General features: G+C 42.3%; 1 protein-coding gene across 1 annotated transcript in view; it reads left to right on the top strand.

Moving 5' to 3' along the window:
* Positions 1 to 16,181, top strand: part of MYLK4 (myosin light chain kinase family member 4) — a 101,469-nt gene that overhangs the window by 69,145 nt on the left and 16,143 nt on the right. Inside the window, exons 2-6 of the mRNA XM_084620342.1 lie at positions 9,747 to 9,837; positions 10,387 to 10,867; positions 11,663 to 11,757; positions 14,165 to 14,270; positions 15,589 to 15,682. Coding sequence (XP_084476468.1) covers positions 9,747 to 9,837; positions 10,387 to 10,867; positions 11,663 to 11,757; positions 14,165 to 14,270; positions 15,589 to 15,682 — 867 coding nt within the window. The remainder of the gene's footprint in view (positions 1 to 9,746; positions 9,838 to 10,386; positions 10,868 to 11,662; positions 11,758 to 14,164; positions 14,271 to 15,588; positions 15,683 to 16,181) is intronic.

The raw sequence follows: 16,181 nt of genomic DNA, 5'->3' as shown, positions 1-16,181 counted from the left end.
CACAAATAAGAGGACCACGCTCTTTCCAAATGCTTTTGTTGTTCTGCGCAAACTTCTAACACTTCCTGTAACAGTTGCCAGTGGAGAACGCAGCTTCTCCAAGCTGAAGTTAATAAAAACACATCTACGCTCCACAATGACACAGGAGAGGCTGGTTGGCCTTGCAACCATCTCAATAGAGTATGAGCTGGCCCAGACTGTGGACCTTCAGCAGGAAGCAGTTCAAATCTTTGCAACCAAGAAGGCATGGAAAGCACCACTTTGATTCTGAATCAAAAAAAGATAAAAATGCCAGTGTTTACTCTGCAGAAAAGAAAAGTTACATGTGCTGTTCAGGTGTTTGAAAGTTAAGTGTTACTTAAAATTTTTGAACAAGGCATTTTAAGTTGTTAGTTCTTCTTTACTGGGGTAGGTAGCAGAGTAGAACAGGAAGAGGGCAGAATTGAGACCTTTCAAAGTTTTGGCCCAAGCGAGGGGGCATGGGGGTGTCATTTGAGCTCCCCGCCTCAGGTGCCAAAATGTTGTGGGCTGGCCCTGAGATAGATCATGAGCTCATTTCTCTAGGTTTTTGTGATGCATTGCTGTGCAATAATTTATAGCACACTAAGAAAATGGACACCATTTTTGGGGTCCATTGACTCTTCCTCAAGCCTAGAAATGACCTTCTGAGATAAGAGGCAGCTGGGAACTGTGATGAAAGGAGACAGGTTATGTCAGGAGAGTGGGCAGGTGGGAAAGAGAGGGCTCCTGGAATTGAGGAAGTAGGGGCAGGATGGACTTGGGCTAAGCAAGAGTCCTGATCTGCTCCCCCTCACAGGGGTGGGAAATCCTCCTTTTGCAGGTCACGAGGTTTTAGAAATTAACCAGTTCTCAGGTGACAGCCCACCTGGGAGTGAGCTAGTTCTTTATGTGTAATTTATAATACATTTGAATATTTCGTTCAATATGTCCGTCTTTCTTTGGATTGTCAATAGAATTTTAGTTCATTGCTGGGTCTCTACCATCCCGTCTTTGAATGACGAGAGTAGTTTCTCTGAGTTAAATTAATTTGGTGTCATTCTGGCAACATCCCTCGTCCTGCACAAACACACTACTGATGAGGAGCAAAGACTGGCTGCGCAGCGGCCTCAGTGGACCCTGGGGCCATTCCAAGCACATTCCATTCAGAGTTTTGTTGCCCTCATGATAAGGTGCTGCAGGAAAAAGTGTGTCTACATAGGGAAAATAAAGAAATCCCAGATCTTTAAAAACAAACAAACAAACAAACAAACAAAAAACCCTTTGCTCATAAAATAAAGTGTGTAATTAGGAAGCCAGCCTGTGTGTGGAAATCCAGTTAAAAGGAATCATCAAAGGTGTAGGGGATGGTTTTGAAGTCTGTAACCATTTGGAAAAGTCCCGATGGAAAGCTTTCCCCTAAAACAGTGCATGGAGAAGTCTGGACATACCTGCCATGCATGACAATGCATGCTTGACTCAGATGAATCAGTAAAGCTGAGAAATGTCTTCTGACAAGGCCAGCTGCTTAATTGCTCTTGTAGCAAAAGATTGCCTGAAATGGTCTGACAGGTGAAACTCAATGTTATTTATACTACAGTACGAAAAGGGCCACTATTGCTTGGCCTTCAGGATGGATCTCTTCTCCTCCATCCTCTCCAACCTAAGCTGTGACAATATTGCAGTCCACAGGGGAAAATAAGCCCTTCTGTCGATAATTCTGGAGTATTGTACAGAGCAATTTCTTCATGATCTGATTTAGGTACACATGCAGCTGATGGGCCCATGTAAATAGTGATATACCGAGGTGTTTGTAATAAAGGTCTGACACACACAAGTGATGGTAATAGATTGGTTTTATTTCCTAGTCCCAGTCACCTGACATAGGTGAGGGTTACACATGGTTAATACTTGGGTTATAGCAAAGGTCAGTATCCACTGATTCCAGTGGCTGCTGTTTCTGTACTATTGCATGTCCTCCGGAGCCATTAGAAGTATCTTCATCAACTACTTTTAAAATCCATCTACAGATGACTGCTCTCTGAAGTGATAGCAACTAGTGTTAATGGTGAAAATCAAAATGTTTAAAAGCAGTTCATTATTATTATTACAAATAAGTTGTGTTGTGCTTCTTTTAACATATCAGAGTGCGTGTTACAGACTACAGACTCAGATTGTGAGCCTGGACACCTACACAGGGAATAAGAGGGCATTAAGAACCCCTTTACTCCCATATGCAGGCTACTCACTTTGCTAGAGATCCTCCCTAGCAGAGGAGGGAAGGGAAGGGAGAAGAGCAGTTGCCACTGGATAGCTACTCCCTCTGTCATACAGGTGGAGGGGAAGTGGGCAGGTAGGAGCAAGAAGTGGACAGAGCCTTGGCTTCACTCGTCATGCAACATAGCTGAGCCTGTGCATTGGCAGAGGTAAGCTGTGGAAGAAAAAGTCTGGTTCAAAGGGAGCAAAGGGGAAGTAATGACTGAACTGTGACTCTCAGTCATAGTTCGGTCCCAACCCCGCCCCTGGGGCAGTGTAGCTATGCACTACCCTTGATGAGGGCTGTCTTGCAAAGTGCCAGTTCCACCCTGCATGTTTCTAAATTAGAGTTTCACAGTAAAATAGTCTTTACGTATAGTATTTTAGAGCCAGCTGTTAGCTTTGCATGTTGAAAAATTTACTAAGAGCCCTCATTTTCCCATAGCTGTCTTTGATTTCCCATCCTGATTGCTACCCTCCTTCTTGAGGTATTGGGGCTATATTTAGGCATGGTTCCAACTGTGGTTTTACTGTGACAGTATTAGAAGTGCACTGCACTGCTGAACTAATATCTTTTAATAACAAGTGAGGAGCATCATTTTAGTTTTGATGGACTGCGATATATTTATTTATTCATATATTTTGCTGTTTCTGTCCTCTTGATTTTTTGTTCTTTAAGCTTGAGTACAGTGAAGTGCATTCCAAGATTTCTTGGTATGTGATGGGTGGCTTGATGCACATTTCCTTGTAAATTCTTGGTATGTGATGGGTGGCTTGATGCAAATTTCCTAGTAAATTCTGTCGTTGTTACCAAGTTATTTCAGGGCTGTTGGCCAGATATGGATTCTCAAGTATATCCTAGTATGGAATCATACTTTACATTCTTTGATATGACTGAATAGATGTTATTACTTGAAATTAGCATATACAGAATAATTATTTATTTGAGAGTACACTCAGCACTATGAAGAACATGGAAGAGAGAAGATTTCTGCATCTAGGTGCTTACGGCCTTCACAGACGAGCAATAAATAATTATTCAGTTACACTGAGTGCTATCAGACATGGAAGCAGATTTACCATATGACAGTGGAGTGTGTGTGTTTTGTTTCATGTATATAATAAGTATCAGAATTTCATTCACTGGTCATTTAACACTGCCTGTCTTTGAAGACAAAGAGTGCTTTGAGGAGGGAAATTGAAGTGGAGAGAGTGGATTCCAGCTGTTCCAGGATAGGTAGAGAGTTATGGAGCCAACTACTTTCTCAGGAAAAGAAGGCATTACATATATTCTGATTCCAAAAGTTAGTATATTGAGGATTCAGTCACATACAACAAGTTGTTGTATATAGAAATATGTACATGTAGAGAGTGCCTTACATACCAGTGCTTATGTAGTAAAATCCATGACATAGCACTGGGTGATAATGACTGGCTCAAGTACTCAGTGTCATCTCATAGATCAAGTAACTCAATCATGTCTATTCCTGGGTAATGTTCAGCTCTTACATAAAAGCTGGATAGCCAATCCTAATAAATCTATGTGAACTATCTTGGACATCCCTAACACAGACACTAATGACGTCCATCTGTTACTGTTATTAGGAAATATCTCCAACAGTTGGAGATGAGACACTAGATGGGTAGCACTCTGAGTCACTACAGGGAATTCTTTCCAAGGTGTCTGGCTGGTGGGTCTTGCCCAAATACTCACGGTCTAACTGATCACCATATTTAGGGTTGAGAAGGAATTTTTCCCCAGATCAGATTGGCAGAGACCCTGGGGGTTTCTCCTTCCTCTGCAGCATGGGACATGGGTCACTTGCTGATTTGAACTATAGTAAATGGTGGCCTCTCTGTAATTTGAAGCCTGTAAGTCAAGATTTGAGGACTTCAGTAACTCAGCCAGAGGTTAGGCACCATGTTTGTCATGGAGGTCATGGAAGTAACTGATTCTGTGACTTTCCGCAACCTCTGTGACTTCTGCAGCGGCCAATATGGCTGACCCTAGGTCCACCCAAGTAGCTGTCTCCAGGGCCAGCGGCTCAGGTGGCCCAGGGAACAGCCACACCAATTGCTGCTGGAGCAGCTCTGCAGCCGCTGCTCAGGCAGTACCCGGGGCCAGCCACACCAGCTGCTGCTCAGGTGGTCCCCAGCTAAGTTCCCTGTAGACTGCGCAGCAGCCTATTTAGTGCTGCGCAAGAGCTCAGGGAACCCGCCCGGCCGGGACCTGCCATGACTCGGGGAGGGGCACCCATCCCCTGGCCTCAACTCAGCCCCAGGGGGAGTCCTCTCTCCCCACTGTAGCCTCAGGGCAGCCTGCACCCCAAACCCCTCATCCTCGGCCCCTCCCCACACCCAGCCAGAGCCCTCCCCCTCCCACATCCCAACCCACTGCCCCAGCCCTGAGCCCCTTATCCCCAGAGCCCGCACCCCCAGCCGGAGCCCTCACAGCCCTGCACCCCAACCCTGTGCCCCAGCTCTGAGCCCCCTCCCACATTCTGAACCCCTTGGCCCCATCACCGCCATATTGTTGCACATAACAAAATTCATTCCACACATGAGTGGGAAAAATTAGAGGGAACAGTGGTCCCTGGGCAGCTGGCCCCGGAACTGCCTGAGCAGCAGCCTGTGTGGCTGGCCCTGGGGACCGCCAGAGCAGCAGCTCCTGTGGCAGCTGGAGCAGCCACTGTCACAACCCACAGCAGTGGTCCCCAGGCGGCCTGAGCTGCTGGCCCCAGCCCAACCCACCCAGCCCGCCCCCCCAATTCCCCACAGCAGCAGCCCCCCAGCTCCCCTCCAGCAATGGCTCCCCAAGATTTAGTCAGGGGTATTTATAATATAAGTCATGGACAGGTCACAGCCATGAATTTTGGTTTATTGGCTGTGACCTGTCCATGACTTCCACTAAAAATACGTGTGACTAAATCGTAGCCTTAGTAATAGGCCTACTACAGAAGTGAGTGGGTGAGGTTCTGTGGCCTGCAATATGCAAGAGGTCAGACTGGATGATCATGATCATCCCTTCTGACATCAAAGTCTATAAGCCTATGAGTCAATGAATAGAAAATGTATTTTTGCATATGCAAATTTCTATATATTACAGCCTGTTGAATGGGATCATACTGAAGCAATGAAATAGTACCTTTTGGCATCAGAAGAAATGTGATGGAGTCACAAAGGAGATCTAATTAAAACCTTAGGGCTGCTTCATGAAGCCATTTATTATAAGGTTGCCTGCAGTGGGAAGAAAATCAAAGGGTTTTATTAGGTGAATAAGAAAAGTTGAAAGTTAGATAGAAAAACATTCCAAAGTTAGCCCTGGTGCAGTATAAAGAAAGAATTTAAGTACAGCACAGCTCATTAAAAAGGAGTCAGATGTTCATAAAAAGCATTACATTAATTTCTGACTGAATCTGAAATTGCTTTTAAAATACATATTTATATCTTTTATGATTGCTTTACGCCTAATTACTAAGATTTTTTTCATCACGTAGTTTCTAATGCAACTCTGAATAGTTTCTGAAAATAGTCTTATGCATCAGTCCATACTGTAGGTTTATAAAGAGTCTTTATTCTGCTACCACGTTATTCTGCTGCCATCACATATGCTCTTACTCTGTCTGTGTTGCATGGAGTCTGAACATGGTGGATGTTGGAAGCACAAGTTTATGCCTGGAAAATGTTTTTTTGTCCGCATAACCCCAACTTGTGTTCGTGCACACACCTTTTTGCTTGTGCATATTTTTAAGCGCACAAAATATAACTTTAATATTTCCCTTTGGGGCAATTCTGGATGAAGAATGAAAACAGCATTGGAAGCTTTGGCCTCCTGTGGATGGGGGGAACAGGTGATGCTGTAAACCTCGTTGTGCATATGAAATTCTTTTTTTTTTAATTGTTTGCATAATTTCCATGCCAGTCTGAGATGCTTTAGACTGTAGAAACCCAAGACTAAGAAAATTGTTTCCTATAATTTTAGAAAATGTGAGAGAAGAAATCACCCAAATGAAAGGCTAAAACCTCCCTGTAAGGGTTTGGATTAAAGGGATCCTTAGAAGCACCCTTAACAGCTCAGGAAGCAGTATCTCTTGGGGCAAATAGGATCCGTAGGTATCCATAGTACAGTAGCAATTACATTTTGGGTATTGCAGAGGAATGAGTTGTGCCTTTAGGGTGACATTTTCAAAGGAGTCTAACGGAGTTAGATGTTCAGATCTTATTCCAATTGAAAGAGAATCGGTCGGCTAATTCCCTCTCCTTTGAAAATCCCAGTGTTAAGGCATTGCTCTGCCTTGGGGCGCAGAGGAGTCACACTCCCAATAAGAACTTGTGCCTCAGAAAAGTGCAGAGCTTCCTGCAGCTCCCACAGAATACAGCCACGAGTCCTAGGGTTGCCAACTTTGTAATATTTAAAAACTGGGCACATCTGCTGGAGTCTCCCCTACCCCTCCTCTTACCCCTGATGCCCCGCCCCTGCCCCACCTCTTCCCCCAAGGCCCTGCCCCTGCCATTGCCCCTTGTCCCTGAGGCCCTGCCCCCCATTCACTCCTCTTTCCCCCTCCGTCTGTCATTCACTGCTTTTCCCCTCTCCCCCATTGCCTGCAGAGCCAGGATTGGGAGCTGCAGCCGCCTGATGCAGGTAGGAGCTGGTCCTGGCTCAGTAGGGGCTGGCACGGGTGATAACTCAATGCCTCCTTGCCTCCCCTGGCCGCAGTAACCAGGCTTTGGGTGTCCAATAAGTAGATCTGACTGTCAGGTCTCCTTTTCAACTGGACTTTCCAGTCGAAAACCGGACACCTGGCCACCCTAACTGGTCCACCCTTTTTGAAGGACACTCCATCTACTCCCCCGGTCCCAACCAGCTCTAAAGGAGCCAGACACAGTCTGGCCCTTTGAGAAAAAGCGATGACTGAAAGTTCATATTTTTACCCCTAAGCTAAGATTTGACAAGTCAAACAAAAGGCACAATTTACCTGTAATGGCAAAAACCTCAAGTGTACAGCTTAACTTCCTGTATGTACTATGGGTACTCTCTCTCATACTTCCAGTCGTGGCATTAATTGTACTTCATCCTAGTGGCCTTACAATGTGCCACTTATTGGTCACAAACAACCAATACTTACTGAGTCTGAAGGATGCAAGTAAATGCTTCAACCTATTTCATTTTGTACCAGCTTGATTAGTTATTTCACTTAAATGAGCATGAGCTCCTCAACCCCTGCTAAAATATAAGCGTTTAAAAACTATGTTTGAATAAATACTGTAGTGATTTATGGAGCTGTCAAGCAGTTGCAGATACTGAGTATCATCCAAATTTCTACCAGGCAGATTTTCAAAAGCTGCCTTCCATTTTTCACACCTGCAGACTGCAAGAATATTTAGTGAGAAAGCACTGTATACCTGCAATTATTTTTGGATGCAGAAATGAAATTTGGCTCCATGTAAGAAAGTTCTTGAAGTCCACTTGCATGGTTATTTGCCCAGCTGACTATATTTGATTATAGTCGGTGTCCTCATCAACATTGCCGGGAGGGCATACTTACAGGAATCAGAGCGCATTAGTAATTGCATTAACTTCTCAGTCTAAGGTTTTGCCCTACCTCTTTTAGCGCTTTTCATTGCAGAGCGGAAAACCAAAGCAAGCAATGACCAATTCTTTATGATCACTTCAGAATTTAGATTCATGGAGCATTCTTAGATTTAGGTTCATTGAGCATCTTAGCTGACAAGGCTCTAGCTTGTTTTCTGAGGGAAGTTATGTGCTCATATTTATAGCTTCATGTTATAGCTTGAATGCTGCTAGGAACAACTGTATTCAAAACAGTTGCCAGTCACAGTTCTTACAGCACAGATTCCCTGTCTGTTATGGATAGGGATTTTTTGTAATAGCCAGGCTAGCTGTAGATGCAAACTCTGTATCTCACCATTTCCAACTCCTTTCATACAATTTCTTTTTTTATTATTTCTCTTCGTTTCCTGTCGAGTTCAGTATGCTTTGGATACAGTAGCTTTAGAGAGTACATGTAGTTTTCATTTGATTCCTGTTATCTGCATCGTTCTATTTAGTTTTGTAGATAAAAAACATCGTATAAAGAAGCAACCAGGGAGTGTATATAGTTGTGGCATCAAGTCATGCTCATTTGACTCCCATGAGTCAACAGTAGGATTACTTGCATGAATAAGGCAAATGGTCCAGTATACTCAGCAGAAATAGGTATCAAGCTATTTTAGTGGGTGATTCAAAGAGAAAGAGTCAGAGTAACAGCCTAATCTGGAAGAAATCCTTCTGCAAGTTACTTGGAAGTATCTAATTATTTACACCTTTTTGGACCCATTTCTATGATTAACAATATATACATTTCATTTTTACTATGAAGAGGTTAGGAGGGAGCTAGAGAAAAATGGAATATTGATGAATCATTTATGTCACAGATCGTAATGTTACCATTTTACTCATACATTAAGAATGTTTAAAGAAAAAGACAATGAACAAATTCCATAGATATATTATTACATAGCTGTAAATGTAACAATAATAGTTAAGTTTTATGGGATGTCTGTTCAGTACAAAACTCCTCTAGATGTCAGTATAACATTGTAGAATATAGACATAGTAGGCTAGAAAGCTAAGATTAGGGTTTTATATCCTTTGATTCCTGGTAACTGTTTTATCAGCTTGCAATACATTATTAAAAATGCTGTTACCAGATGTTGTATGTAGTGTAGTTATAGCCATGTTAGTCCGAGGATACTAGCGAGACAAGGTGGGTGTGGTAATATCTTTTATTGGACCAACTTCTGTTGGTGAGAGAGACAAGCTTTCGAGCCACACAGAGCTCTTCTTCGTGTCTGCTGAAGAAGACCTGAAGAAGAGCTCTGTGTGGCTTGGAAGCTTGTCTCTCTCATCTACAGAATTCAGAGTAGCAGCCGTGTTAGTCTGTATTCGCAAAAAGAAAAGGAGTACTTGTGGCACCTTAGAGACTAACCAATTTATTTGAGCATAAGCTTTCGTGAGCTACAGCTCACTTCATCGGATGCATCTACAGAAGTTACCAGATGTTGTTTAACAGCACAAATCTATTTCAAATCTATCAGTAAGGCTATTACTGAATATTTTACCACCACAATAAATATAAACTTTGTTTTAGACTAACCAACCTAATTTTTAAAAGCTGGTAAGTTATTTTTCTTGTAGATTATTTGTCAGCCCATGAGGCTTGATTCTGATTTTTTCTATGCTATTTTTACTAACTCCATTGATTTCAATCCAGTGAGTTACTCCTGATTTACATTGGTACAAACAGAATCAGGTCGATGGCACCTAGAACTGAGATACATCATGAGTACTGTCAATAACACTTAAAGGTAGATTTTGAATTAATTCATGCAAAATGTTTGGTTTGGTTCAAAAGAGGGAATGCAGTTTTGCAAATAACAGTGCAATGTGAATGTTGTGCACAGTGACTAATGTATTGCTTGCATTCCTACAGGCCATTGGGGATCAGAAAGAAAAGGAGAAGTCATGTTTAAGTGCAAAGGGAACAAAGTCTATAAAAAAGAAGAAACCACCTGATACCACAGGTTAGAGCTTTCACTCTGTATAATGTCTAAGGGCTCAGTTGTGGAACCCTTACTTACTCATACAGGTAAGTACTTACTCATATGAGTAGTCTGGCTGAAATCATTGGGGATAATCTTGTGAACAAGTGCTCACCAACATGAGAAAGGGTTGCCCAGTCGGCACCTACACACTGAAGGTGTATTTACTCTATTACTTTCAGTGCATTATGTGTTACCTTGCCTTTGTACATGGTCATAAACTTTCCAAGAAGGTGCTTTTGCTTGAATATTTTATTAAACTAGACTTAGTTCACCATGAGTTTAAGTAAGAAAAATATCTGAAAGGGCTACATCTGCAGGCCAAGAATCTATAGATGTTTTATATAATGGGTTTTAAAAAAAATTATACTTTGCTTGAAAGCTCATGACCATTACTATTGCTTAGAAAACATTTCCATTGACCTTGAAAAGTGGAGGAGAAAAGCAGGTGCTTACTCAGTAAGTAATGGAAATTATGGTAATTACATAAGTACTTAGTTAATATGCTTGGTATTCTCTGATTGTTTCCAGAGGGAGCCAACCAGGAAAACCAGTCCTGCCCTCACAAAGAAACGGTCCATATGCTCAATAAAGAAAATACTGAAAAGGCAAGTGCTTTTTTGGTTCAAAGGAGTTCTCCCAAATCTCAAGGGCCAAAGGACAAGGAAAAGGATTTAGCTTTGAAAAGCCAGAAGGAACACACAACGAGCTCTGTTCAAACATCCTTCAATACAGGAAAGAGCCAAGGAGCAGAGGTTGCTGTTGATGATGATAGCCAAAAGATAACAGGGCAAGATGAAGAGAAGGAAAGTGAGTCCCTGGAAGGTGTGAAGAGGGCTGGTGGACAGCAAGTCCCTGAAGAAGAAAGGCAAGAGGAGGAAGAAGAAGAGGATGATGCTGGTCGCTGTGGAGAAGAGGAGGAAGAATCAGCAACTGCTTCCCAAAATGAACATGAGGCAGAGGATGATGAGGGTCCAACAGAAAGCCGGGGACAAGATGCACGGCTTCAAAGGTAAGATTTAAAACCCAAAGCGTACATTAGCCTATTCTTAAAAACCCATATTCCAGAAAGCCATTTATTTCAAGCATTAAATTAAGTAAATATATTAGCGATATTTATTTGGGAGCTATGTCATAAATCCAGCCCGATATCCAAACGAAAGTGGGTTTAACAGACTGTCTCTTTCTCCAAATTGTCAACCTGCCACACATGGCAAAACCAGTACTGTCTTACATGTTTGCCATTTGCTCAGAAAGAAGGTCTGGAACAAAGAAAGGGCAGCTGGATATTCAACAGTTCTTCATCTCTAAGAAGCATCCTCCCCTTCTGTGTCATGTTTATGTTCCACACCATGTAACCTGTGGCCAAAGTAAGGTTAGAATAGAGAGTGTACTGGTTTGGAATTGCACTGCAATATCTAATAATACAAGTGATAACACAAAACTGTGACACTTGCCCAGGGAACTAAATTGATAAGCTCGTTTACTGTAATTCTTTCTGTGCTGCATTATTTATAGACCTTCAGAGATAAGTGGTTCAAGCTCTCAAGGATCTTTGTAAACAAAGAGAGTTCTCCCACTACTTTAAAGATGTTGTTGATAGTCATATATGAAATCAACAGAATTCAGGCCATTGTTTCAGAAATAGGAAATTTTCTGCTGTCAGGTTATTTTATTCTACAAAAGGAAGCTTACCCTAGTTAGTTACCATTATTACTTTACACAATAAAACAAAAATAAATAAATTTTATTTAAATGCATTCTGCTTTAAGTTTATACCAATGTAACGTAATGCTTTATCTTGCAGGTGTAAAGGCAGTGAAAAAGGCACAGGAAGCAAACCATCAGGGACGTTCTCCCAGAACCCTGAGCAGACCTGCCAGCTTGAGCATAGAGTCAGCAGTAAGTGTCGAGTGCATGAAGGTCTAATCAAAGCTGACAACAAAAAGAGCACGCAGAGAGTGCTGGTGACAAATGTAAACGTAAAGAGGCCATTAAACCAAATACTCCACAAGACAAACCAAAGGCAGCTGATTCCACTGGTACAGAGAGTGATAATCAAGCAAAGGCATCTATAGAAGATGTGGTGACTGTAATTGGTAGGAAATAGCTTTTGCTTAAAAAAAAGGCATATGTATCGTAACTATGAGCAAAACCATTTGTTCATAGGGGCCAGAGCCCTAGTTGATGCAAATCGGTGTCACTCCATTTACTTCAGTAGAGTTATGTTAATTTTTTATCAGCTGAGGATCTGATCTGACCTTTGTTTTTAGAGTATTCTGTTCTGAGAGTTGGAAAGTATAAAGTATCTTGGGGAAATCTGGCTGAAAGCAGTTGATATCGCAGGTCAGACTAGAGGCTCGTACTGGTCCTTTCAGGCCTTAACAGTTATGAAGTTAACATTTTTTAGCCCAGAAATGGTAATATTTTGTGAGTCTTTCACTCTCTCTTGGAAAGCTGTTTTCTTATGTTGTTATAAATTATACACTGGAAGTTTGCAGCTCTTCAGGGTCAAATCCTTGCTCAAAAGGAAGAGAACTTTTTTGCATGTTATAGGCCTTAGTAACATGGAAAGGCCCATGTTTAAAGTCTGCAATTCAACCCCTGCAGAATCCAAAGTAGGTGGCAGAATTCCAGGAGCCCTAGCTTTCTACAATTCCTTGACCATGAACTAACTCACTGGCCATGTAAGTTATTAACACATTAAAAAAATCTGGGTACACAGCTGGTATCCTGGAAAAATGGACATGCCCTGTGAATAAGGACAATCCAATCTTACATTAATGACCAGAGGATTCCTGCCAACTGTATGCTGTCATGGGATTTCTTTTTTATCATTTTCACTGAAGTAATGAATGGTTTTAAAATTGCTCAAAAAGTTCCACACGCAAGACAGCCAGCATTCCAAACCAAAGAGATCACATAGAAACATTACCATTCTAGCCCTTCTTTCCCTTGGTAGAAATGTTTGTCACCTTGGTCAGCCAAAGGTCATTCCGAGGAATATAAATCAATTGACAAACTATGGGCATAAAACAAAAATCTTATCACCCCACAAAAATCTAAACACAAATTTAGGGGCTCAGGGCTTGTCTACAATAGGGATTTTTGCATCAGTCAGGCTGCATGGTCCAGTGGATAGAGCACTAGAATGCAACTCAGGTGACCTGGGTTTATGACCTACAGCAAGTGATTTCACCTCTGTGCCTCTCTTTCACCTTTCAGCCTTCTGTCTGCCTTCTCTATTTAGACTGTAAGCTCTTTGGGGCAGGAACTTATGATGTGTACATACAGTGCCTACCACTGTACTGCTGGAACCTCTAGATGCCACAGGGTAGCTTTGCATCTACGTAGCTATGCCAGTGCAAACTCCCTAATGTAGATAAGCCCTAAACCTGGCCTTTAAGAACAATAGCCATGCAAGGGACAATGAAAAGCTGTACCACAGAAGTGATAGAGGCTAGAGGCATTCTGCATTGGGTATGGCAGAGGCAGACAAATCGCCTAGTGGGGCTAGAGGAGAGCACACTGAACAATGGCTCTTACTACTCCTTTAAAAAGTTGCAGCAGGTACTCCCATTTTGGTAACCTCTGGGCACTAGTAAGTGTGTGAGAGAAGACATGGTGATGCCCCCAATACACTTGTTCATGCCCCATTGTGGGTATGAAGTAATGCTGGCCAGCTATCTGCCCTCACCTGACTTGGGTGCCCAGTGTGCTGACACATGAATTCTTGGTGCCTCCTGGATGGGGAGTGTCTTCAGGGGGTGGCACAAATATAGTTGGTACAGAATTTGGCAGTACGTTAGCAGAATGAATGATGCCTCGCTAAAGAGGAAATTCTCCTAGGCAGGAACGGGTATAGGACGGAGGCCGCAAAGGCAACAGAACCACGGTAGGAAGGTGCCATGTTTGGACTGCACAGTGGCCTTTTCAGCGGGCTCCTAGAAGAATGACTTTGAGAAGGAGCACAAGGACAGCCACTGGGTCCAGTTCTATGAGGATCCACTGGCCAAAACCTAGGTACTGCAGTATCATCGATGGAATACTCTCTGCCCTAACGGTAAGGGTGGGCTCATTTTCTTCTTGTCCCTTGGATAGCTCCCTTACAAACATCACATTTACTCAGGCTGTGCTCAGGGAATAAAATTTGTCCCTAAGTCCTAAAGAGACGCCCCCGTGAATAAAACTTGCCACCTGGTCATTAAATCCGTAGATTGTTTTATTTATTAGGAAACAGGGTTTAATGTAAGTAATAAATGGTGCATGTGGGTACTAACATGCCAGCTTTCTGTTTTGTCTTTTGTAGATGATGGCCCTGCTCCTCCAGCACCATTTGATCACCGGATTGTCTCAGCAAAAAAGGCCGTGGTCAACAGTTTTTATGAAGTCAACCGGAACGAAGTTCTGGGAGGGTAAGTGGAGCTAACGCTGTCAACACAAAAATGAGCTTTCTTGAGCCACTAGGAAAAGATAGCAAATAGCCTTGTAACGGAGGGTTATGTTACAGTTGAATGGAAGCAGCATGCCTTGCTAAAGCCTAGCTCACAAAAGTGCCATCTAATTGTAAATTGGAGATAGACTAAAATCAGCAGGCTGATATTTTTGTGGGTTTTTGCGGAGGTTTTGGTGGCTTCATGCTTTGGTTTATATTTGGTATGTAAACAATTTCCTGAGGCTGCAGCATCAGTGCCAGATGGGGATTATAGTGCATTCCAACACAGAGTTTTATCATAGGCATTCCCAGGCAGGCCACCACTTGCAAGAACACTGTAGAAGACCATGATACCAGGGGCGGGGCACCTCTGTGACAGTTCAGGTAGGGCTCTTGAGCCCTCTCCCTCCCTTGTTTGTAAGAAGCTTTACAAATTACTGTTATTGCCTTTAGTTCCAGAACTACAAGACCCAAGCCTCAGTCCACTGTTCTTGGAAGAAGGTAGCAGGGGAGGCAGGGAAGGGACACAGTTGTGAAATTTTGCAAAATATTTTGGTTTTATGACATTTTGTGGAAACGAAATTATAGCTGTGATAGTGCCTAAGTGACAGAATAGTAGGCTCCATAGTCTGGATTGCTGTTTTGTAGTTACACTGAAAAAAATGCTATTGTACCCTTTAGCAATGGTTCAGATCACTACAGCCTACCATAATGACAGTGCGGGTGCTCGTGACTATTCACTATAGTCTACTAGAAAAGCCGGTGCTGAACTTGAACGGTAGTTTATTCTGCTCTAAGTTGCCTCCCAATCAGAGGAAGTATCTGAAGATGATGTAACAGGAGCACGTATCATATTTTGTTAAGAGAATTTTCAAAAGGAAAAGAACTAAGAATGTATTAAACGGATTGGGTATAGTGTAGTTAGGGCAAAGTTGTAACCCTCTTGCCCTAACCACAAATAGTCCCATTGGCTTTACTGGGAGTACTCATGTGACTAAGCGGGTCATAAACTGGCTTTCATTAATCAGTGAATATTAGTGAATCAAATAATGGATAGAGTAATAGCAATCAGAACTGTGTGTGATTTTGATGTATCTAAACGTATGGTAATAGGTGTTATTTGTGGGCTAGAATAGCATTCCAAAGACTCAAATGCAGCACGATGCGTACATCAGGATTTGCCAATGCAGGACAGAGAATAATCTGAAGTGTCTAAAATCCAGACTCCATGCTGGATTCCTATCTCATTGTCAACCCCATATGATGAGGGTTTTTTTCTTTTTTTCTTTTCCCCTTAGAGGGCGATTTGGTCAGGTGCACAAATGCGAAGAAAAAGCAACAGGTCTCAAGTTAGCAGCAAAAATTATAAAAGCCAGAGGTGCTAAAGAAAAAGTAAGCATAGACTGCATGGCCCCCACGCCATCAATACCACATGACCAGTCGGGTAATAGCTGGTTTGTAGATTCTTTTCTCTTCCCCTCCAGGACTGCAACCAGCTCATCAACCTCCTTTCAGTTTTTTCAGTTTTTTCATCTTTTTATTTTTTAATTTTCACTTTTCCAACTTTTTCTCACGTCTTTTCATTTCTTCCCCTTTTTTTCTCCTTTGTTAATTTTCTTTACAGTTTCTTAGTGAAAATGTTTGTCGACTTTTGACTTTGCATGTGTTCTCTGGTGTGCATTGCACACTCTGCTGCAATTAATTGATTTCATCTTGTTGGACTTGGTAGCAAGGATGTTCTGGGCTCCAGTCACCAATGCATAAGAGTGGAGGGGGATTTATCTGGCCATTCTGCAAACCTCAGGGCACTTCCCCCACTTTCATTTAATGAGGAAAATCAAGCAGGCATTATTGTGTGGCAGCTGTGTCATTACTAGTGCCTGCCTTTCTC

This window comes from Lepidochelys olivacea (genome assembly GCF_965140295.1).
Source record: "Lepidochelys olivacea isolate rLepOli2 genome assembly, chromosome: 2".
In the NCBI taxonomy this organism is placed as follows: domain Eukaryota; kingdom Metazoa; phylum Chordata; order Testudines; family Cheloniidae; genus Lepidochelys; species Lepidochelys olivacea.
This window is presented reverse-complemented; position numbering and strand designations above follow the sequence as displayed.